The sequence below is a fragment of the Meriones unguiculatus genome, chromosome 2 (assembly GCF_030254825.1).
Source record: "Meriones unguiculatus strain TT.TT164.6M chromosome 2, Bangor_MerUng_6.1, whole genome shotgun sequence".
Lineage (NCBI taxonomy): Eukaryota > Metazoa > Chordata > Mammalia > Rodentia > Muridae > Meriones > Meriones unguiculatus.
In genome coordinates, this window is record NC_083350.1 from 25,296,354 (window position 1) to 25,322,547 (window position 26,194).

Genomic DNA, 26,194 nt, shown 5'->3' on the forward strand with positions numbered 1-26,194 from the left:
TTCCCTCAGAGAAGTTTGTAGGGACGTGTTGTGATACTTTGCCTTCAGTTGTCTTATTCAGGGTCCATAGTGCTTTAAATGAAGAATATAATACACTTATCAATTGGGTTGACCATAATATTTGAAAGGAGATTAATCATAATAAGTCACAGAACTAGGATCCATAAAGCTCTTCAAAAGATCAAATTCAGCTAAATAAGAAGCCGTGGGGCTGGAGGGCTAACTCAGCAGCTAAGAATGCTTGCTCCACAATCATGAGGACCAGAATTTGGATCCCAGAACTCAGAGTAGAAATAAATACCTAAAACTCAAACTTCAAGAAGGGTTGCTGGGGCTGGCTGGCGTCCAGCACAGCAGAAAATTCTCACTTCTACCTGTCTCAGTTCTTTGGATGGGGGAGAAATTATTCATGGGAAGGAAAAAGAGAGGAAGAAATTAAAGTAAGAAATTAAAAAGAGAGGAAGAAGTTAATGAGACAGAGCCATATGTGATTTTTTTTTGTGATGAAAGCTATCTTGCACAGTTATAAAGAGAAAGGAACACAAGTAAGTCACTAACTTCAAATTAAAGATCTAGCCATATATTACCCTTTTTCATGTCAGTTAAAGACCATGCAGATTTGGAAGAATTACCAAACTTACTATGGTAAGAAAAGTGTTAAGGTTTGGTGGAGGCCATGGTCTGAAGAGAAGCCCTAGGCAATGGAGAAGAAAGTGAATCAAACATTTATTTTCATGCTGCCTGATGGGTTTGGTGGACAGAAAACATTTGAGGAGGAATTGATGTGCACATCTGTGTGATTCCCTGCAGTGGTATCTTGAAGCAAGAGAGCAGGACTACAGAGTATGCTCAGAACCACTGCTTGCAAGCCAGGGCTCTGCCATTGTCTTGGGATCACCCACCTTGTAAAAGTGAGAGGGCTCAGTGTCAATGCCATAAGTTTTCCATGGTATAGAGAACAAGATGTGTCCTCTAGTCTATGCAGTGTACTACCACCAGAGAAGTCTTCCCAAACCATCAACTCTATTTCATGAATACCTATCCTAAAAACCTCCTGTGGTCCCACATAATTTCTGCAGGGGATAAAAGGCTTTGATTCCTTGGTGTGAGCTTGAAGGCTCCTAAACTCCCAGATCCTCTATAACCTCCATCACTAACTTTCAGCTCTATCTTTTCATCACTAATGCTCCTGAGGCTGTGCTAACTTCAAAGTTGGTTCCTCAGGTTTATCCCTTTTCTATATTCCGTGATTTTTCTAACATTGTTGTTTCCACGTTGTCTCTCACATTGTTCTTCTCTCCTCTCCCTCCACTGGCACACACTCACCAGGCCTCGCTCCTCACCATATGGTGCTCTGCTACTGTCCAAGTACTCAACTGAGACAAGAACGAGAGTCTCAGACCTGAACCCTCTTCTACCTCACTACTTTAAAGCATTAGTCTCAGAGACCTCAGTACCCCACCGTCTGCACCTGAAAAGATACAGACAAAAACTAAACAGAGATATGCTGGGGCTAACTGATGTTACCAATACACCGAAGAGGTGTTTGCAGAGTATTTCAGCCAAGCACAAAAGAATCTACAATCTTCTCATTACCTCATGAATCTTCCTCCAAAATTGACCACGCACTTGGTCACAAAGCAAGTCTCAACAGATACAATAAAATTGAAATAGCACCCTGCATCCTATCTGACTACTCTAGATTAAACCTGGATATCAATGACAACAGCAAAAACAGTAAGCTTACAAACTCATGGAAACTGAACATTCACTACTGAATGAAAACTGGGTCAAAACAGACCTAGAACTGAATGAAAATAGCTAAATACTTCCCCAAACCTATGGGACACAATGAAGGTGGTTCTAAGAGGCCAGTTTACAGCAGTAAGGGCCAACATAAAAAAAGGAAATGAGAAAGCGAGAGAGAGAGAGAGAGAGAGAGCTCTCGTACTAGTAACTTAATAGAACACCTAAAAGCTTCCAAACAAAAAGAAGAAATGCCACCCAAAAGGAATAGATGGCAAGAAATAATCAAACTGAGGGCTGAAGTCAATAAAATAGAAACAAGCAAAACAAAAAAATACAAAGAATCAATGAAACAAAAAGTTGGTTCTTTGAGAAAATAAGATTGACAAAGCCTTATCCACATTAACTAAAAAGCAGAGAGACTATCCAAATTAACAAAATTAGAAATAAAAGGGGACCATAACAACAGACATCAATGAAATTCAGACAATAATAAGGGCATACTTTAAAAACCTGTATTTTACTGAATTGGAAAATCTAAAAGAAACAGGTAATTTTCTTGATACATAACACTTAACAAAAGTTAAATTAAGATCAGATAAGTAATTGAAATAGACTTATAAAAGCAGTAATTTAAAAATCTCCCACACAGGCAAACAAACAAAAAACTCCAAAGCCATATGGTTTTGACATAGAATTCTACCAGACGTTCAAAGAAGAGTTAATGCTAATAATCCTCAAGTTATTCCACAAAATAGAAACAGAAGGAACACTGCCCAGTTCATTTTATTAGGCCACAGTTATCCTGACACCTAAACCATAAAAAGACCCAATAAAGAAAATGACAGAGCAATTCCTTTATGAACAAAGATGTAAAATTCTCAACAAAGTACTTGCAAACCAAATCCAAGAACACACCAAAAGATCATTCACCATGATAAAGTAGGCTTCATTTCAGAGATACAAATATGGGTTTAACATGTTTAAATCGATAAATGTAATCCACAGTATAAACAAACTAAGACAAAAACCACGTGATCATTGAATTGGCTGCAGAACAGACCTTTGAGGAAATCCAGCACCCCTAAATGATAAAAAGTGCCTGAAACGACTGGCACACCTTTAATCTCAAAACTCAGTCTGCAGAAGCAGGGGTATCTCTGTTTGAGACCAACCTGGTATACAAAGCAAGGTGCAGGACGGCCAGGTTATATAGAGAATCCTGTCTGGAAAAAACAAACTAAAAACCAATCCAAACAAACAAAAGTCCCTGAAGGATTAGGGATACAGGGACATACCTTAACATAATAAAGGCAGTTTACAGCAAGCCCTTTCACTGAAATCAGAAATAAGACAAGAATATCCACTCTCTGCATACCTATACAATATAATTTTTGAAGTTTTGGCTAGCGCAATACGACAACTGAAGGAGATACAAATTGGAGGGAAAGAAGTCAAAGCATCTTTATTTGTAGATAATATTACTGTACAGATAAGTGACCCTAAAAATTTATCAGGGAACTCCCACAGTTGATAAATACTTTCAACAAAGTAGGATAGATACAAATTAACTCAGAAAAGACAGTATCTCTCCTATATATAAATGACAAATAGACTGAGAACGATATCAGGGAAAAAGTGCCTTTCACAACACACTGAAATAATACAAAATGTCTTGAGTAACTCTAACCAGACCTGTGTGATAAAAACTTAAAAAATCTTAAACAACAACAACAATAAAAATTGAAGAAGATATCAGAAGATGGAAAGGTCTCCCATGAATTGGTAAGATTAACATAGTAAAAATGGTCATGCTACCAAAGGCAATCTACAGGTTTAATGCAATTTCCATCAATTAAAACACATCAGATATCAAAAACAAAAACAAAACCCCAAGTTAAAAACAGAGAACAAATTTAAACAGAGATTTCTCAAAAGAGGAAACTCAAATGGCTAGGAAAAACTTAAAGAAATGTTCAACATCCTTCCTTAGCTATTAGGGAAATGGAAATCAAAACTACTTTGAAATTCCATCTTACAACCTGTCAGAATGGCTAAGATCAATAAAACAAGTGACAGCTCATGGTGGCCAGGATGTGGAGTAAGGGAAATACTCCTCTGTTGCTGATGGGAGTGCAAACTTGTACAACCACAATGAAAATCAGTGTGGCAGTTCCTCAGTAGGATAGGGATTCATCTGCCTCAAGATCCAGCTACATCACTCTTGGGCGTATATCCACAGACTCTTCACCCTATCAGAGACACTTGTTCAACCATGTTCACTGCTCCTCTATTCATAAAGCCAGAAACTGCAAACAACCTAGATGTCCCTCAAAAGAGAAAAATGCATACAGAAAATTGTGGTATGTTTATACAATGGAGTAGTACTCAGCTGTTAAAAAAATGAGATCATGAAATTTACAGGTGAAAGGATAGAACTAGAGAAAATTATACTGAGTGAGGTAACACAGACCCAGAAAGACAAATCTGTTATGTTTTCTCTTATACATAGATAGTTACTGTTAAGTCAATGATATGAAGCTGTAGTCTGTAGAAGTTAGGTATAGAGTAGGGACTGGTGAGAAGACCATTTGAGGGGCAGAATGAAAAACTAACAAACAGAAGCTTTGTAAAATATATACATATGTGAAGGTGACCTAAATGAAATTGCCAAATAAAAGGGAAGATAGAGCCCCGACTGGACATCTCTCATCATTAAATGAAGCTTCCAGTCCCAGGATTGCATGGCAGTCTAATGACAAAGGGGTCCCATGGGAAATACCCAAAGAACCTAGGCAGTTGCTCTCTAAAAACTAGCAGCAAGGCCCTGTTGCAGAAGAGAGCAAATACAAAACTCTCTGAAGATGGAGTTGTTGAGCTACATGTAAAGCCTTAAGGCCTAGGTGCATAGCCCTGTTACTATTTACCCTCTCTCTAGAGCTCCTTTTTCTGTTTCTAAAAGTAGGCCCTTCCTACTTTTATGGATTCTGTGGTTACTTTAGATTGTATACCAACTCTAAAGATTCAGAGCTAGGATAATTCTCCAGACTATACAAAGAACTCAAAAAACAAAATCAACAAAATAAATACCAATTTAAAAATGAGCTATGGACTTGAACAAAGAATTCTTAAAAGAAGAAATGAAAATGGCTAGGAAATATCTATATAAATGTTCAACATCCTTAATAATTAGGGAAATGAAAATTAAAACCACTTTGAGATTATATATTACCCTAGTCAGGCGTCTAAGATAAAAAAAAAAAAAAATCAACTGACAGCAAGTGCTGGTAAAAATGTGGGTAAAGGAAACTTAAGCTTAATCTCTGATGCTGCAATTGCAAAGTGGTGCAGCCAGTCTGGAAATCAGTGTAGAGAATTCTCAGAAAGCTAAGAATAGATCTACAAAATGACCCAGCTACACCACTCCTTGGCATATGTCCACCTGACTCATCATCTTACTCCACAGATACCTGCCAAGCCATGTTCATGTTCTCCTTTATTTGTGCCGCACATTTTAATGTGAGATTTCGCATGGATGAAAGGCTTGATGGGAGGGTGCTACTTGTCTGTTTCAGGAACCTATGTGTAAACCCAGCCTTACTCTGTCCTCTTGATCGCGCTCATGGGCTGCTGTGTAAACCATTTGTTTTATAGACCCATGAGATAGGCCTTTGGTTTAGTCTTTATTCTAAAGAAACTGGATATCACAGAGTATTTTACTCAGCATTCCCCTCCACACACCTACACCTATCCAATCAAAAATACGAGGGTTGAATGGTGTCATAGATAAATAACATGAATATAAACATAGTACCCTTAGGCCGAGCTCACTATTTTCATGATTGTTCATTAATCTAATTCCAACGCTTGTTCCATTTTAGGAAAATCATCTAAAAATTTGCATGAAGAACATTTTAGTAAAATGTTACCATCTAAAATTGTGAAACGCCAGCCTCTGATAAATTAAGGAATACTGTAAGGATACATTCCAGGAGAAGACATTATGCTTTCTGAAAATAGCCTGCAAATATTAGTCATCTGTAACAAGGCTTTGAAAACAGTCTACATCAAAAATGAAGAAAGCTAACATTGTTTTAAGTATATAGTTAGTTAATTACATAAAATCAAAGACTTCTATCCTATGCTTTCTTTTTTTTTTTCCATAATTTTATTTTCCTCATTAGTTACATTTTGTTAATTCTGTATCCCAGCTGTATCCCTCATTCCCTCCCCAATCCCACCCTCCCTCCCTCATCTCCTCCCTGCCCCTTTCCAAGTCCATTAATAGGGGAGGACCTCCTCCCCTTTCATATGACTCCCTTTTGTCAGGTATTTTCAGGACTGGCTGCAAGGTCCTCCTCTGTGGCCTAACAGTACTGTTCCTCCCTTGGGAGGTGGGGAGGTCAAAGAGCCAGTCATTGAGTTCCTGTTAGAAATAGTCCTTGTTCCCCTTACTATGGGAAACCAATTGATTACTGAGCTATCATGGGTCACATCCGAGCAGAGGTTCTAGGTTTATCCTCTCATGGACTTTGGTTGAGTGTCCATCTCAGAAAAGACCCTGTGCCCAGATACGTTTGGTCCTTGTGGAGCTCCTATCCTTTCCACATCAAACTCCCCTTCTTTCATATGATTTCCTGCACTCTGCCAAAGGTTTGGTTGTGAGTCTTAGTATCTATTTTGGAGCACTGCTAGGTAGAGTCTTTCAGATGCTTTCTGCGGTAGACTCCTGTCATACGTTCAATGCATAGCCCATTTGTCTTTCTAAATGAGGATAGATCATCATACCCCGTGTCCGCTGTCTTGATTATCTTCTTTAGGTGTATAGATTTCATTATGTTTATCCTATCTTTTAGGTCTATATAAGCGAGTATATTCCATGTTTATCCTATGCTTTCTTAAGAACATAAGTGTGTTAATATTTGTTTCCAACTTAGTGAAGAATATGAAACATAGTAAAGACTATGCAAAGAATATGTCAATTTGAAACTTCACTTTTAAAAATATTCTTATTTCTTCTTTCTCTTCTTCCTCTTCTTCTTCTATTGTGTGTCTATGCATGAATGCTATTATATGTCGTGGAGGTCAGAGGACAACTCTGTGGAGTTGTTCTACCCTTCTACTTTTACTTAGGTCCTGGGGATGAAACTCATGTTACCAAGCTTGCATCACTGGTCAGCAAGTACTCATGAACCATCTCACCAGTATGTAGAGCTTCATTTTATAAGTTGAGGTAGTAATCATTTCAAAGCTCAAAGATGGAAACTTTTCCAACTCTTCCAAACATGTATCTTTTATAAATATTTCCTGTTAGCTGCATATATTTACATTAAACAAAGAAAATTATGCTAACCCCGTCTATATAAAGGGCTTCCTCATGTTATAAACCTCATGTTATAAATGAATTTTTTGGAACAGGAACAATTGTCCAATATAGAATTCCAAAGCATGTTTGTGTTTTAATGTGCTTCTCGCTATCCCTCAAACTTAATAGAAATGGTTGAGTTTGAGTTAAAATACTCAATTCTTCCAACTCTATATGGTTCAAAAGGAACCTTTCCAATGTATGGTGCTTCTCTGTATATAAACAATTCTTGCCTTCCAGTAACTCTGTTCTCCCTCCCCCCTCTCTGTTTGGTAAGCTCTGACGATGCCCTAAAAGCAATAGGCTTTCTGTAATCCCCTCATGTCCTCAGCTGTGGCAGCACATGATGAGCATGGCCCCCTCAGCAGCTGGGCTGCGCTCCACTGTTCTTTCACAATAAAGGCCCTACACCGTGACCTAGGCAAATAGAATCCAAATCACAGGTCACACAAAGCCAGGCAGAAGTCTAGCCATCCAAGAGCACAGGAGTTTCCTTCTTGTCTATAAAGTAGAATTTGCCTGTCGTTTCTAACACTTTATCAGTGTATACAAACCCCGAGAGATCTTAACAAAGGATTTCTTAAAACAAAACAAAACAAAACAAAAAACTATGTGTTTCTATTTTTATTACAATTAACTAGGGAGGTCAATTATTTCAGGAAAGTACAGCCTTAATGTGTTATTACACAGTCGACGTTGAATAAAGTCTCATTCGTTTAAGAAATCCTCATAAAAGATGCTACCTGTGGCTCACTTTCCAGACCAAGAGCATAAGCCTTAAGTATAGGAGCTGTGAAATATGAGCTGAGAGTCCTGAGGAGTGGCCAGTCCCCCAGACAAGTAACCTCCCTAGGTTTACTCAGTACCACACAGGGCCAGATGCAACTTATGGAGACTATCATATCTAAAATATGTTTTTATTCAAAGTTTACTGGTATACACCACTGTCTACCAATACACTACTTAAATAATTTAATGAGCACTCACTTTGGCAGCACATATACTAAAACTGGAAGCATACAGAGATTAGCATGGCCCCTGTTTAAGGTTGGCAAACAAATTGGTGAGATGTTCTATATTTCAAAAAATATTAGAGATATTTAAATTAAAATTTTATATTTCTATAAGGTATAAAATCCTTAATGAAAATTAAATACAAAATCCAAAAGTACATTTAAAATTCTGCCCTGACCATTTTTGTAATCCTTATTTAAGAAGTCTTTAATTTTGTAGGTGTTAAGATTTTGAACAGTGTTACACTTTTAGCTTTTGGAGTCAGCTAGATCTGAATTAAACCCAGTAACTTTTACCATCTTGATAACAAGAGATAGTGTCTCTGATAGATTCATATGCTGTACTCTGTGTTTGTACTTGGAAAACGGGGGAAATCATGTTTACTGCTTAGGGCTTCTCTATACCCAAATGAATGTGTTTGCAATAAACACAGCACATAACCCCCTAAGGAGCACTGCATATTGGTAGAGTAAGCAAACAAAGGCCCAACAGGAAATACAAACTAGGTAGGCAGTTGGAATAAAAAAGACTTTCAAGAAATGTAACCAGATTTTTCAGCACTAAAACCCAAAAATGTTCTTGAGCTTCTTGATTGTCTCATCATAGCTAGAGATGCCAGAAGCTTAGAGGGACTCTGATCTGAGATTTTAGGGTTATCTTTTCAGAGGTGAGAGTGTTAGAGTAAGCAATGAAGGTCCATTAAGGAAAACCTCATTCTTGTAAGACAACAGAATCTCTGGCCTGCAACCTAGCAGCAGTCTGGCCAGGTCAACCACTTAGTTAAGTGACCACCTCAAGAAGACGGCTCACATTAAGCCATGGTAAAGAGCTAGGCAGAATAAGTCCTTTAGGGAAACACTATAATTTTCCCTCCCAGAATGCACGCCCCTAGAACAGTGGTTTGCTGGTTTGCAGCCATGAAGCTTTGCACATCTGCCCACTATATTGAATTACTCAGAATAGTGCAGTCTCTTTTCTTCCTTCAGTATCTTTTCTAAGCAGGCATTCCTTAACACTTTGGGCCTCCCAAACATTTTATGCTTGCTTACTATTTCCCTAAAGCTCCCTTTCAGCCACATGGCTGCTAGTCTGTCTTGTGTCCAACCTTCATAACAGCTTAAACAGCATGACACCCCCCCAACTCTCCTCCAGGAAGCTGCTGAGATTTACAGCTTGCCTGTCATGAGGGTTTGCTTTTAAACTCTAATAAAATTGTCCTTGAGCTTCCATTTGAGTTCATTCTTAAATTATTTATGAATTGCACTAAGGGCTCTAAGAGGTGGATACCAATGTTCCCTGTATTATTATGAAGACTGGACTTTGAACCTGCAGATCCATCATACCTCATTTTACACAGTAGGAGATAACTACAAGCAAGGAGCTTCCTGTTACAACCTGTTTCTACAGTAAAAGTTTAAACCAGTCTTGTGGCTAATCTTCATTCTGCCTTCCAAAGACAACTGGAAAGGAAGCAGTTGTGTCATGATAGATGAATCCCAGCTTGCATCCTGCTGCGAGTTCAGAGCGAAGATGGCTTTCACTAAGGATCTGTGTAAAGCATGCTAGTGCCTGGCCAGCAGCCGTTCTGTTGTGTCCTTGTTCTCCACAGACTATTGTGATGTGAAATTCCACCCACACCTTCTGCTCACCCTGCTACTCACCCCAATGGGCCTGTCCACCCCTTTACCACTCCTACCTCTTCAATGTCCTGAACATCAGGAGACAGGATCTTTGTTTGATTCTACTTGGAAATTCAAATAACTAATATATAAAAGGGCCAGTGTTAGGTAATAAAAGCCTGCATAATTAGTAAAGCACACCCCCAGCAAAACATCCATAAACACTGAAAAACAAGTGCTGATACTGTGAGCAGACAGAAGTGGTGAGTCAGAATTTTACAGTAAGGTGTCAAGAATTCTGGGAACACTGGGTCCTACAGTGTAGTGGAAAAATTCCAGAAGTCAATTCTGACAGGGAATCCCAGTACTTGAAAGTGAGGGAGGGAGAACTCCTCTGTAGTGCTGATTCTTCAGAATGAGGCATGAGTCAGTCTGGCTCCCAAGCTTGTCCTCCTAAACTTATGCTAGAATTAAAAAGGAAATATATGCTATGGTTGCTCTTTCTGTACATGTGGAAGTTTAAGCACTTGTCTAATGTCCAGCATTTTCACACAGCAGGCTTAGCATCATGGACAGACACAGGCGGTTGAGCCCTATTACTGCCTATACAGTGAATCAGCCACAGCAGGCCATGAGGGGTGGGGTTGGGTAAGAGCTGCCTTTAAGACCCTGGATATAGTACTGCTCTACTTCCCCATCTCAGTACTCCGTAGCCTGTACCAATATGCCATGAATGTAACAGGACCATTTTCAATCTAAATCTTGTTAGAGATTAATAAGCAAACATTTTCTTGCTTATTATGCAATTTATCATGATGAAAAGCACATTGGACTCCTCAAGGCTACATGCTGATACATTCATTTATTCAGAGCTGTGTAGAGAAAGTCATACTAATCTTTGTGACAGAAAGGATGTAATAGCAAGATTTAAATCACCTACTGAGAACTATAAGATTTATGTATCTTGATATACTGTCTGTAGGTAAATCATAGATACATGTTTATTTTGCTGATATAAACTTATTTAAAAAAAAAAATTGTAAATGCTAAAACTAAAATGAGACCTACCATTCTTTCTAGGTAACAAAACAGAATACATAAACTTGTGAAATGGGCTTTGGTCACATTTGAAAACAAAGTATGTTTTTGGATAATTAAAATATTACAAGCTTCTCAAAATACACCAAGATAGCTTCAGTACCAGCAGCCCATGCTATGGTCTCCTGTGGGTATATAACAGTGAGCCAACAGGAGGCTAAAGGTAGAAAATACATTCTGGAGATCTGCACAAAGACCAGCTACCTTGTACTATTGGTGCAAACTTATGGACTAAATTCCCTCCTAATTCCAATAGTCACCTGAGAACTATCTGTTGCATCCATTATCAGAAACCATTCGCACCACTAGTCTATAGAGCTGCTCATTTATCAGCTTGTAATCTGTTGAACACTGGGACCATCACAACGGCATCTCCATTTACATCATCAGTCTCTTAATGTCCTGGTTAGATTTTACCTTCAGCTTGACACTTAGTCATTTGGCAAGAAGCTATTGCAACTGAAGAAGTGCCTCTATTAGATCTGCCTGTGGGCATATCTGTGGGACATAGTCTTGGTTGCTAACTAGTGTAGAAGGATCCAGTCCACTGTGGACAATGCCATCCCTAGGTAGGTAGTCAAGGGCTATACAAAAACACTAACTGAGCATGAGCCAAAGCAGAGCCTGAGCAATCAGCATTCCTCCATGATTTTGGCTTCAAGGTCCTACGTTGGCTTTACTCAGTGATGGATTGTGACCTGGCAAATGTAAGGGAAACGACCCCTTTCTGCTCTAAGTTGGTTTTGGACAGTGTGTTATCACAGTAACTGAGAAACAAATTAAAACACATATGATGTGCTAACTCTAAGTTCTTGTGAACATAAACTCATTTGGCATCAACCTTTTAAAGACACTTTACTTCCAATCACGTAGCTAGGGAGACCTGGAGGTGAGATTAGCAAACCTGGGGGTGTGAGAAGGGGTAAGAGAGGGAACAGCTGTCTAGGTTTGCACTGAATATCCTCCTCCTTTCAGTTAACCTGGGGCACTGAGCAAACACAGAGCAAATCTGTGGACAAAGTCTCAGCACTGTATTCTAGCTTCAGCTGCCTCTCTGGTTTCTATTTTGTAAGCAGAAAGACATCAGGTCACCAACATGCTGTAACTGGAGGGTACTGTGGCATAAGAAAAAGTAGTCATGGAGAAAATAGCAGATCACTTTAGTTTTTTTAAAAATGATAACACTGTAGCAGGCCTTCTGGTGTTGGTCTCCTTGGTTTGCCTGTGGTATATATGCAAGATTAGAGTCTCACAACAGTGTGATGCAGCCATGATCATTCAGGCCTTTACAGCCACTGAAGCAGGACATTCTCCCCAAGCATGGTTGGATACCATAAAAAGCTAAAATGATACGCTCAGGATGCGAGGCTAAGCACCGCACTCAGGGTCAGCCGCTTTGGACCCAGAGAAGAGCATGTCTGATTGCATGCGGGTTGATGCCCCAGGTCCCGCCTCTGAGAAAAAGGTATTGGACGAGTCTGATGCTCTTTGGGTGGATGACACCTAAATGAACATCTGTACAAAGTCCCAATTTATTTCTAATATCAGAGATCAGACCTCTACTCTTGCCTGATGCGTCTAAAACAAAAAGGGGGAACTGTAGAGAGCTGCGGAATGCTATGCCTTAAAGATGGAGCTGGTTTCCGCCTTCCACCTTCCCGATGGTGAGTGCTCTCTGTCACGAAAAACTCCACATTTGGCTAAGGCCGAGGATCTGGCTTGCTTCCATGTATGTGGACCTATCTGCATTGCCCCCGTGGCACGCCTGGGTTGGCTACCAGAGGCTATTTAAGCTGTGGGCTGGCTTTCCCCGGGGTCCGAGGATTGTTCAATGTTCCTGAATAAACTGCATTGAAAAAAAAAAAATAAATAAATTTCCACCATAAAAAAAAAATGATAACACTGGCATGTCATTCATTCAAATTTTCACAAAAAGTCAAGGAATTTCTACCACTTTATATTCACTCAGAAGAGATACTGTTAAAAGTCAACAGAAGAATAGAAATCTTGTATGTACAGAGCTGATGGGAATGAAATGCAGGCACTAGGAAAAACTGTTTGGCAGCTCCTATAAAATTTAAACATGGAACTAATTATCAGATATCCTAGTAATTCCACCTTGGACATAAAACGAGTTCACACATAAACACTTACACATGAACGTTCACAGCAGCTCTGTTTACAAGGCCAAAAGGTGAAAAATAGCTATGTGTCCATCAGGATCGACATCAGCTAATCATGGGGTGGGGGGAGAATGGAATTCAGCTAAAAATACAAAATAAAACACTGAAGTATGATGCAATATGGATGGACTCTGTATGAGGGTAAAGTAAATGAAATTAACATAAAAGATCACAGAATGCAAGGTTTCATTTCTGTGCACTGTCTAGGACAGGCAAATTTAGGAAAGGAGCAGACCAGTGTTTCCTAAGGCATATAGACAGGGGATGGAGAGAAACAGCATAATGCACAAGGCTGTCTACTTGGGGTTAGCACTATTGGGAAGCAGGTGGTTGTGGTGGCTGTACGCTGTCAGTTTACTTGTGGCAATAACCACCAGTTGTATGCCACTTGTTTAATATACCCAGAAGAGGCACGTTTTCCTGGAATTAGGAGCCTGGAGTTCTAAGACAACACCAATGTCCATGTTTCCCACCATAACTCATAGCCAGTTCACCAACACACGTGTTCCCACTCTTTTCAGGTTAGTAACTCATTCTATATGTTTTCCTCTTTCATTATTTTAATAGTGTTGACTACAGTCTATTAAAAATGTAATGCATTTCATTTGCTTTGTGTGTGTGTGTGTGTGTGTGTGTGTGTGTGTGTACCAAAGTGCATCAATGGAGGTCAGAGGACAACTTGCAGGTGTTGATGCTTTTCTTTCACTCTGTGTGGCTCATGGATTGAACTTAGATTGTCACGCTTGGTGGCAATCTGAGCTCTCCTGCTGAGCCCTCCTCACATCCCAACTATAATCGTCACATAACTTGTCACTAACTGGGCAAAAGAAACTCCAATAAAGTTAATTTAAAAATTGATAGGAATGTAGAGGAACAATTCTCCAAATTATCTAGTTCCATCTTCTGTAAGTAAAACATTTTGAGCTAGTACCAATATGTATATCATTTTCCTAATAAGCAGCACATTTATACAGTTATTTATCAGTAATGTCTTGAGGTATAATAAACAATTTGAAAATTATGTCACTGAACATTCACTATCTCAAGGCTACATCTCAATTTTCTATTGAGTTTTATATTGTTTTTGATTTCTGAGACAGGGTATCACTGTACAGCCCGGTTTGGCTTTGAACTTGCAGCAGTCCTCCTGCTTTGGTGTGATGAGTCGAGACTAAAGCATGGCTATCATGCCCTGTAGATTGCTGCTGATTAAACAAGCAGAGTTTCCCAGGGATAGCCAGTACCTCCCAGAGCAACACCCTAACCCTCTGCAATCCACACATACTTGGCCAGTTGCTTCTCAGCGTCTGCACACAGCTCCAGAAGCCCCATCAACACAGCGGACACATCCATGTAAGGCTCCCACACGGTAAAACCTCGCCCAATCAGGTCAATGGCGGTTCTCCTGATGGTGCTATGAGGAGGAAGCTTGGGACTTGGTGGCTGCAGCAGAAGATATGTCAGTGCCTTGCCTAAAAAAATAAAAATCAGAATATTAAGTAATTTGAAAATATAGGTATACTTCAACTTTTTCCCCCAAAGCATTTGAAAAATAAAATCATAAAAGATTTTGAACGTATACTTTATTTAGCCCCATATTTTCAAGAGAAAAGTTAGGCTACAATATTTAGTATATTTTTAAGTGCTTAATTACATAATAGTTATGTATAAATACACACGTCTACATTGAAACATGAGTGGCCTAGCTCCCATACAATGTTCCTTTCAACTCAGCATCACAAATTAATGATGGTTCAAGTAATGCAATGTAGGATTTTAACATTTTAAACTTTTCTACTGTGTCTAACACAGGTCATAGGCAAACTGTTCCATCAGGCTTTACAGGTAATGTCAGTAGAGGGGCTACAGAAGATACCATTAAGATTTGAAGTTTGAGACATTTCTTTCCACATTATGGTACAATTATAATCATGTTCTTCATTCATTTTACAAATGTAAAAACAGCATAAATCAATTTCTAAAAAAACAAGCAATCTAGCTTTGAAGGTGCATGCCTCCTTCTCTGCTGAAGGACGGCCTAGTGACAGTTCACTCATGCTTGGTGGCCATTAGGACCATTCATTTCAAAACACAATTTGACATTAAACAAGAAAATCACTAAAGTTATGGAAATTCTATTCATTTATTTATTTGGGTTTGTTTGTTTGTTTTTTGAGATAGAGTCTCTTTATCTGGCTTTGTCTTTCTGTCTTGGAACTTAACTACATAGACCAGGCTGGCCTCAAAGGCACAGAGATCGGCCTGTCTCTGCTTCCTAGGGGCTGGAATAAAGGCATATGCTACCACCTGAGACTAAGAGAACTAATTTTAAAGAGCTGCTTTTGTTTGTTCTTTGGAGGGGAAGTTAGGAAGCAGTTCCTATATCACAGAACATACAGCATGCTGAGAAAGAGAAGCACACAGAGGATTAACTATGCTTTCCTAATTGTTAGAGATGGGGACTACAGTTACTCACTGGGCGTCAATGTTCTTGTCTCTGAAGTAGCTACAATGGCAGTTTTCTCCAATGAAAGGTATAAGTGCTGATTGTGCTTATGTTACATAATGCATTGCCCAGCCAACTACCAAACATGGCGGGCAGGGCTTATGAAGCACATGCTCAACCAGTTAATCAGTTTCTGCTTTGTGTTTAAATTGCCTTCCTTCCCTTGCTTACTTACTTACTTATTTATCTATCTATCTATCTATCTATCTATCTATCTATCTATCTGTCTGTCTGTCTGTCTGTCTGTCTGTCTGTCTATCTATCTATCTATCTATCTATCTGTCTGTGTGTGTATGAGCAGTCAGATACAACTTTTGGGAGAGGGTTCTCGCCTTCTACTACGTGAGTACTAGCAACCAAGTGACCTGGCTTGGTAGTAAGTGCCTTTACCTGCTGAGCCATCTCACTGGCCCAGTCCATCTGTTTTCTAAAAAGAACATGGTGTGTAAACTTTAATATATCTGACACAAAAAAGAATGTATTTAATCTGAAAGAGTCAGCTATGAAGCAGAATGGCTTGAAATAGAGGTGAAATGGAAAGGCTCTCTAAGTCACAGTCTACAGACAAGTTCAGTGTACTGGTAGTTCTTGACTTCTTAGCTACGGAACCTATTAAGAATCTGGAGGAAGAAATGAGTAAACAAAATGTGGTACATGCATACAATGGAATTTTATTTGGTTATAAAGAAAAACTGAAATGACGCCATTTGCGAGAAAACAGATGGCACTGGAAGGCATGTTACGTGAAGTAACTCAAATTTAGAAAAACAAATAACCCATTTTCTCTCACATGTGGACCTTAGATTTTAATTTTTATGTGCTTTTCTGGGGTGTGGGTGTAGCTCATAAAACTGGGAAAAGAGCCGTGAAAGTAGGAAAAAGGTGTCTTTGGGAGGGGAGGGCACCATACTCCTGTGACTTGAAAGCAGAAGGGACGGTGGCCCCTGCTGTGAAGCCTGGCAGCCTGGGTGGATCCCTTGGCGAGGAAAAGAAGTGGCTGCTGCAAGCTGTCTTCTGGCACTGCCAGTGTCCTGCGGCATGGCATACCTCCACCCACCCCACACCTCCACACAGCAAATGGTGGGTGGGTGTGGGGGAGGGGAGAGAGTCCAGCACAGGAGAGGAATGGGGCAGGAAGGTAAACAGACACAAAGATCAGGTGAAAGGACCACAACAAAACCAACACTCTTCTTCAAAAACAAAAACAAAAACCCAAACAGCTTGTTTAAAAAAATGTATTTGCTGGACACCACAGCATTTCCCCTAGAATACTACATACACAGAGACGGACACCAATCCTGTGTCAAAATGACAAAGTAGCCATGGTAGTGGGTTCACTGTCCATGCACAAAACTAAAAAATATACTCAGGTCTCTGCTTAATAAAGCCTGCTGCAGAAGGATCCTGTTGTCCGTGTGCGTTCTTGCTGGCGAGACGATCACGCGGCTTGCAACATCTGGTGCCGAAACCCGGGATCGAACCACCCAGGAAGCAGGGAGCCTGCCATCGCCGGTGCCGAGGAGAGCCCCCGTTTGCGGGGAGGATTCAGAACTGCAGCATCGAGGTTAGTTCTGAGAGGCATGTTTGGTCTTGCTCGCAACATCAAAAGAAAATACCCACCAAAATACTTCATATGAGATTTATAATTTTACCGACATTTAGCCAGGTCAATGACCTAGTAAACCTTATGCTTTACTTGTGGAATAGAGAATTAACACATTCCTTTTTAAAAGTAACCCACAGAGTGCTCTGCACTTGGCCACCTTTGTGTTTCTGATCACAGGACTCATGGACATATGAACATTTCTGTGCATTTTCCTTCCCCTCTGTTAACCGTGCGGCTTCCTGAGGGCAGCAGCCATGTTTCTTCCAACCCTGCATCTTCCAGTTCCTCAGCACTGTGCATGCTATGCTCCTGTCCTGGGCTTCAGCTCCACCTCTGCTGCATGCTTGTCTCTAGAGCAGCTCCCTGGACTAAGTTTCCTCGATACTATGTTTTACAGCATTTTAGTGGTCCTCTCCCCTCACGGCAGGCTGCCAGATGAGCACTAAATGACAGATGGCGTGTGGAGAACCTGGCTGCTCTCTAAGGGCCTGTATCCGGGAATGCTAGGAACAGCTCCCTCACAACTTCCTGAGGACAAAAACAGTAGAGGTTGACTTAGCATATTTCCCGTCAGTGTTCTGGAGCAGTGGGAAGGGCAGCCTGCAAAAGGTGGCCATGTGACCTTGAGCGAAATGGCAGAAAGTGGAAAACCGGAAAGGGTTTCGCCGAAACTCTGGTCCCTACAGTGAGCCATCAAAGCGCTAGCTCCTCCCAGGTGCGGTGTGAGCAGCCATCAATGGTAAAGGTGGTGCCTGGCAGGAAACACCGGGTCTCTAGGGCACCATCGCCTGTGCATCACTTCACTCAGTGACCTTTAGTAGGTCAGATTAGAGTTTCCAGATAACAAAGATCCCAACCCTTCTGCTAGGGCAAGTCTCACAGATCTGGGGACCCACGTGGGAGGAGAAGAGAAGGAGACGGCCATCTTCACACATAAATTCTAAATATAGTAAGAAGAAAATATTTGCTTCTTTTTGATGAGATGTTTTGGAATTGTAAAGACATACAAATGAAAAAATTCCACATCTGTCTCAGGCAACTGTTCAAAACAACATACGTAAGTCACAGATGCTACAAAGGTTTACTGAATTAACCCTTTTGGTTTCAAGGCATGTTGGTCAGTAAAGATGCTGAGGGACTCTATTAACTAAAAATAACGGCATCACTGCTTCAAGAATTGTTAGTACAAATTGGCTCATCAGAGGCAGAGGTGAATGAAAGGAACCATTCCATGCAAAGAAAAACACAGCAAGATCTGGGGATTACACAGAGTTTTGCATGGCTTTGCTTACACAGGAGAGCGGTATAGGGTACACAGCGAGCAATTCCTGCCGCTCTTTCCTGATTACATTAGAATGAAATTCTTCCCTCTTTCTCCCTCCCTCTGTCATACCAACCTTATGGTGCTAGGGACTGAACACAGGCTTTACTCATGCTAAACATATTCTGCCACTGAGCCATATGCTGGCAGCCCCATAAAATATAGTGATTACAGTCCAGTATTTAACAAACTACATACTACTGTCTGGCACTTACTCTCTCCTCTCTTCAGATTTGTTCTTATTTTTAATTCTCTGTGTAGATGTGGTCTGATGGAAGTCAGAACAGGGCACTGGATCCCCTGGAGCTGGGGTTAAAGAAGGTTGTAAGTCCTTCCCTACAGGGCTAAGATTCACACTCAGGCTTTCTGTAAAGAGTAGTATATGCTTTTAATGCAGAAGTCCTCAACCTGTGGGTCACGACCTCTTTGGGGTTGAATATCAGCTATCCTGCAGATCAGATATTTACATTATGATTAATAACAGTAGCAAATTTACAGTTACAAAGTAGCAACAAAATGTGATGGTTGGGAGTCACCACAACCCTAGGGAACTGTATCAAAGGGCCACGGGGGTTAGGAAGGTGGAGACCAGCTGCCTTAGGCTGAGCCACATTCCAGCCCAGACATTTGTTCTCTTTTTAATGGTAACTTTATTCATTTCTTTTTCAACCTTGTAAACACTCAACATTTCCTTAGCATGTAAAATTGTAGAATGTTCTTCCTTCTCTGGCACACACTTAGCATACTGCTTCACATAACTGTAGCTTTGGCAAACACTGAGAACTACTCTATGCTGTGTGTGCAGAATAGTCAACTATTCCTGGTTTCCAAGAGTCACGCATGGCCCAGTTCCCATGGCTCTAGGGTAAATTGAGAAAAACACAAACAATAAGGTATTGTCTGTCTAAAAGAAAAGTTAGGAAAGTTGAAAAGACTGCTTATTTAAGATAATAATAGGCTTACTACTTTCTTGGTAAAATTACCTTCTTACACATTTGATAGACTACAGAAAATTTCAATAAAATTTGGTGTACAATGGTATTTTTCTAATGTTTGTATCAGACAAAGAAAACTTGAAACAGTTCTAAGTTTTCTCAAATATAATTATAGAAATTTTACTGGCTTATAGTATTTAAAGCATTGCAAAGCACAGTGACATTCAGAGATTTGATGCAGGGAGGAACCAAACGGAACATTCCCTCTCTGACTCACTAACCCTGCACCCTTCTTCCGGCCACTGGTTCTGACTGCACACACTAAGGAGCTCTCCCTCAGCTTACCACAGACTGAAAATGCATTATTTTTACAATCTGGACCTATAATCAAGGACAGTTTTCCCTACCTGTAAGAAAGGTGAGTAGTATAGGGGGCAGCAGTTTTATGGTCAGAATTCAACTTGTAGCCTGTCACATCACCACTGTGTACCCAAATGAACAAACACACTGCCAAATGCAGACCAATGCAGAACCCACAAAAACAAAATAAAAGCTGAACGTACAAAAGCCCAGCACTGGATAGATAAATCACAATTAACTTTGAGCCTCTGGCGGTGGAGAAAATTCTGTCAACATGCAGCCAACAGCAATATCAATAGCTAATATTTTAGTGTTATTTTACTTCATTTTTTATTTTTTGAAGGACATCAACTTCAATCTTAATGGTTTTAAAAGTGCTTCAAAAGAGCAATGGTGCAAGAAAATATTTACACTTTGTGCTAACAGCAAAATACTAAAACTGAGAAAAAGGCTGAGACAAAGACAGTAAGGTAAAGCCCTATACGATGTGCTTAAAAGGGGTCAGTATTGAACCACGGCTCAGTCACTACTTTGGCATGAGAAATACTATTCAATCACATGTTGGCAAGAAAACTGAAAACACAAAACAAAACAAAAAACCTACCAGTTCTAAATATTTTTGCAGTATCTGGCTAGTTATGATGACTTTTCAAAAATGAATATACAAATCATGACACATAGGCACATCAATGCATTTGTGCTATAATGATTTTATAGAAAATACTTAATGAATTTGGATTCTGCAACATGTATTTATAACAAAGCACAGACTCAACTGATTAAGGAATGTTATACATACTTAATATTTCATGAAAACACTTCATTAGCTGAAAAGAACTGTACTTCTATGCTTAGATGGGAATAATGTACTATTTTCATTATTATTTGTTTAATAACATCTACATACTAGTATTTCCTTTTTCCTACTAGTGCGGCCTTCAGTTCCTCACTGCACATCACCAATACAACAGGCATAGAGAAAGCAGGCTTGTTTTATATACAAACATCCTGCATGGCCACCCTCCTACTACACATGTAGGACAACCCCATGGTCTCTCTGTATATTTATTTTCCACGGCCAATTTATCAGATCCTACCAAGACACAAACTTACACTATACAGTACTTTTTCACCCAGTTTGTTTGTATAGAATGAAACAAGAAAAGATCCTTCTAAAAGTGTGAAACTGGTGATATTTTGCCCAGCCTTTCATTTGTGATCTTTAAAGTCCTTTTGTTATAATTTTTGCCTAAGATTTATAATCCTTCCTTTCTTTTGTGAAACCTGAAGACCTCAAGGTCTCCTGTGGTTACCTAGCTGTGTCTAGAACTCACTGTCATAGCCCTCTGGCAATCAGCATCCTCTGAGACTGAGCCAGAGGCACTGGCTAACTACAGACTGCAGACAAAGGGAAGGACAATGTAAGGGAGGAGGCATCAAGTTCAGAGCAACTGTGGGCTTTAGGGCAGAAGCTTGGGGTTTAAGACAACAAATGCTGGTGGGGAAACATTATCTATAAAGAAAAGAATTAAGAATTACATATTAAAACAGAAGTCAGGATCAAACCAGACTTAACTAAATGAGATTTTCTTACTGGTTTAAAACACCACTGCACTTCAGAGAATTTTTCTATATGCCCTCAGAGACCACACAGAGCTATGGTCAGAGCCACTGGAAGGAAACATAAATGACTGGGCTCTGCTCACTCCTACAAAGGCAACTGTCCTAGTTACAGCAACCTTATTCCGCACAATCATGGATGAATAAATAGCCACTAACTATCCTTGGGTCTGAATAGCAGAGAAGGAAAAAGGGTCATATTTTTAAAATACTTTAATTAATAGCTCAATTACAGGAAAATTCCTGAGGGAAAGCATATTATATACACTTTAAACCAAATGAATTTATTATGATTTATGCCATTACAATGAGTGCAAAATGAATAAATAATGATTGGCCACTTACTTCAAAGTGTAACCTAGTAAATGAAGCCTTTTCCTAGTTGCTATGGCCATCAAAGAACAGGGATGGCAGAGTGCAACGAGAATTTTATTCTTCTGTTTCACACAGGTACTATATTTGATTAAACATGAGGCCAATATGTGTTATTTGAAGGTATAAAATAATTAATAAACACTTTTCTAACTAGATGCTGATGGTACACAACTTTAACTATAAGACTTGGGAAGTAGAGGCAGGAGCTCTGTAAGTTCCAGGCCAGGGCTGGTACAAATAAACAAAAAAGCAAAACAAACACTATCTGAGGTGATAGTGTTTACTTCCTGTATAGCATAAAAAAGAAGCCATCATTTCTATTCAATAAAAAACATAAAAGAACTTTGTTAAGTTGGAGAACTAGCAAGTATATTTTAAAACTCATTAGTCTTGCATTAGTTTAACCAAAACAGTCCTACTTTAAAATAATTTAACACAATTATGTTTTCTTTCTTACAATGAAGAGTATAAAGTTCCAGTTCACTATGATACAAAGTATAATTTTTTTCTTGCTTTACCGAATATCAAGTTAACAAAGTTGTATCACAAAGGAAAAGCCTCATTTTGCTTTCAGTATAACTTTGGACAACAGACTAAAACATGAAACAGTCTGGCCATCTTACAAAAGAGTTTTCTTTAGTACACACTGTCTTCTGCCTAAGAGCAGCAGAAAGTGCCAATGGCTGGATAGCTGTGGGTCAGCAATGAAGAAGTAAAAGAATAGAAATGTATATTTACAAGATCAGAGACCTGTTAAAATTTATAATTCACTGAATATTGACCAAGCCAAATATTTCTTTATTCTCTTCTCAGCAGGTGAAGGGCCACTGAGAGGCTCATCGATGAGATAGCAGGAAGGAGGAATGGGAAGGAATCCTGATGATTAAGTGTGGGTTCATGTACTCAGTAGCTACATTATCTTTTACATAGTCTTTACTGAGGGCCATCAATGAACCAGGTACTATTTCAGTCCAGGCCTCCAAATTCTAGGCCTATATGACACTTCTGTAAGAGGCAGTTAAACCAACTACTGCTAAGCACTGGGCAGAAAAATAAAGCCTGGGATACTAGAAGTGACAGAGACAGAGGAGGACAGAAGATGACTAGAGGCAAGAGCAGAATTAGAGGAACACGTGACTGCTGTGGGAGGAACACAGAAGACTGAGGAAGGTGCCTGCATGGAACACCTGGGACAGTGAAAACCAGTGTGGCTGCACGGTTAATTGCCAAGGGGAGGGACAGCAGGACTCACGAGCCCAGGAGTCGTCGCAAAGTGCAGGATACAGGACCCTTTAAATGTGGGCTGTATCCTAAGTGTCATGAGGAACTATGGAAGTTGCAGCAAGGAGAGGGGCCTTGTCTTATTTCACAGTGGAAAACAGCTGGTGCTGTGCACAGAACACAGCATATATAGTTGGAGACAGGGTGAGATTGGGAAGGCCAGTTGGAGGGAGTTTCTAAAGGTTCAGCAAAAGATAATGGACCAGGAAGAGCAGAATGAATTCTGGATCTTAAAAGCTGTTTTAACGGTAGACCATAAAGGATTCATTTAGGAACTCCTATTTTCAAGACAGAAAGAGAAAGAGTATAGCATTCTAAGAATTCTGGCACAAACAGCTTATGTGAATGGCAGTTATATTTACTAAAACAAGTAAGAACAGGAAGGTCATTGTCTGCCTGTTTGTTTTACGCTGGGAGACAGCAATCCAGTTTAGTTTTGGACATTTCTCTCTCTGTCTCTCTCCCTGTCACCCCTCTCTCTGTATATGTATGCACTGTTTATGTACATGCCATAGCACATTTGTGGAGGTCAAATGTCAACCTCGGGTGTTGGTCCTCACCTTCCACATTGTTCAAGACAGGGCCTCTTGCTGTTTGCATCTGCATAAGGCAGACCAGCTTGTCGCAAGGTGCCAATGATATTTCTGTCTCTGTCCTCCATTTCCATATTCCAGTGCTGAGATTACAGATGTGTACTACCTGGTGTGGGTTTTAGATAAATTCTGAGGATTCAAACATACCATGCTTCTATGGCAAGTGCTTTACCCACTAAGCCATCTCCCTATCCCAATTTTAAACATTTCAAACTTGATATACACACTATATACCTAAAGGTGTATGAGGTTTCACACAGTGAAACCATTTTTGTGACTTGGAATAAAGTGATGGTTTTAAGATGTGTTAAGGAGCCAGCCACAAGGCAGCCAGGCTTAAGGCAGGCTCTGATAAGTTAATGAACCAGCCCTAAGCTGTGAGCCATGAGAGTGCAAAGCTAATGCCCCCTGGAACAAGAAAAAAAACTCAAACTACAGAGGCAGCCTGGTTCTGCAGGGTTGGCACTGTCCTGTTCCCAAGACAAAGCATCTCAAGTCACTGCACTGATCTCCATAGGCAACAGGGCTTTGATATGTGTGACTCTGATTCCACCAAAAAAAAAAAAAAAAGTTTCTGACCCCATTGCTGAGTTCAGACATGCCTGCTTGTCAGTACCAGCAGCTGGCCAGTGTCCTGAAGGATCTTCTGTAGTTTCCAATAGTGCCATCCTCCTGGCCTGCCCCAGCTGAAAACCTCCCAAAGCGCCCTCATCAGAGAGGATCCCTCAGTAGAAGCCTGCAGCATTTCTTGATGGACCACAACTTCTGGGTGAGATGTCTGTTTACATAAGACTACCGTAAAGTTTATAATAGCACGTTACTGTGAGGGATGTTTGTATGAAAAAAATGTAAAATATTGGAAAGGCAAATCTCATGTGTACATCTTAATTGTCAAGTGCCTTAGAGCCCACCAGCTCTGCTCATCACAGAGTGGTTATCAGATGAATCCCTGGATATATGGGTGTAGGTGTAAAAACTAAGGCTAGAATTAAAAATCTGTAAATCATTATATAAAAGAACTTTTAAATACCAAAACAGTACATGTGGCCAAAGAGGTAAGAGAAGATGGTATCTCAGAAACCAAAAGGAGGAAGTTTTAGGTTCTAGCAGAGCTAGAAGTGTCACAAGTGACAAAGACTGAGACAAAGGCTAAAACATGATAGTAGGATTGCCACTGTGTAAGTAACTGGTGACAGTTATAAGGTTTCAGTGGAGTGAAAGGTAAAAAATCCTGGGAGGCATCAGGAAAGATGGCAGCTGAGAAAGCAACAGAGGTGAATATAGTCAGAAATTTTAGTATGGAATATATACATCTACCCAAATAAAAATACTTTTATTTGCTATGACAATGATTCCCATGATTACTGGTAATAATTTGGAGTCCATATAACCTACCACTGGTAGAGAATGGTGGATGGGATTCAAGTACTTTGATCTTGTGCTCTATACACACCTTTATCAGCCACCTTCTGGGCTTGTCTTTCAGGATCAGTCAGAGCGAGGCTCTAGCCTTTAATAGAGAAGATGGTCTTACCAAGATTCAATCCTTCTGTCCTTCCCACTCTACCCATATTTGATTGCCACAGCACTACACTTTAACCCTTTCTTGTTATCCAGATGCTATTAAACTTCTGGTGGAGGAGATTTGTAATTAAATCCCAGGTTCTGAAGTTACTACTCAGTCCGAGGAACATACTCAGCTATATTGTTCATTTTCACAACTGTAATGCAGAAAGAATGCAGGTTCAATTTCCAGCATCTACATGGTGGCTCATGGCCATCCATAGCTTCAGTTCCAAATCCTCTTATGACCTCCACAAGCAACTGGCACATACAAGGAGCCCACAGATATATGCAGGTAATGCAATAATACATATGAAGTAAAACTTAAAAGATCTAAACAGCAGACTGCATGAAGCAAAATGATGAACATCGCCTGTAAATACTAATGTGTTAACCAAAAGTTAGGGGACAAATCCACAAAAATGTAGGAAGAAGTGAAATGTTCCATTATAACCTCAAAATTGTACCTTCTTTTAAATTATTTATTCAAGATAATTAAGAAAGTTATACTATAATTACAAGATGAATCTTAAAGCAATCTTATGATGGTGTAAAGAAACATAAAATCCTATGAAAAATTACTTGCTCTCTTTTCTATTCCAGCTCAGTAAAGCATGAGCTGGAGTAAAGATCTGCTGCAGGTTAACCTTCCACAGACAGAAAGTCAAAGATCACCAAAGCTGGACCCTCAGCGTTTATTAAAGACCAAGAAAGCTTGCAGCACACAGACTGGAGTCAGCATAGATGGTCATTCAGAATTTTATACGTGCTGAGAAAGGGACAAATGCCAGCCTTCTCAATATATGCACTTTAAACACTCCCTCTCTGCACATTTATTTTACTGAATGTGAATAAGGGATTGGGGAAGATGGGCAAACAAAACTCACTTGGCTGCCCGTTTCTCAGTCTGGACATCTTTGTTTAAGCTTTGACTTGGCTTAAATGAACGAATTAATATTGACAAAAACATCAACTAAGCTAATGAGTTGTTAGTTAAAGCAATAAACAT

General features: G+C 39.8%; 1 protein-coding gene and 1 non-coding gene across 5 annotated transcripts in view; one reads left to right on the forward strand and one right to left on the reverse strand.

Annotated features, from left to right (window-relative positions):
• Wdr7 (WD repeat domain 7) overlaps nucleotides 1–26,194 on the reverse strand; it is a 315,838-nt gene that overhangs the window by 70,414 nt on the left and 219,230 nt on the right. For all 4 annotated transcript variants that reach the window (XM_060377177.1, XM_060377176.1, XM_060377178.1 and 1 more), the window contains one exon: nucleotides 14,311–14,497. In XM_060377177.1, coding sequence (XP_060233160.1) covers nucleotides 14,311–14,497 — 187 coding nt within the window. The remainder of the gene's footprint in view (nucleotides 1–14,310; nucleotides 14,498–26,194) is intronic.
• LOC132652549 (U6 spliceosomal RNA) lies at nucleotides 8,091–8,194 on the forward strand. Its single transcript, XR_009590158.1, has one exon. It is a non-coding gene; the product is annotated as a U6 spliceosomal RNA (small nuclear RNA).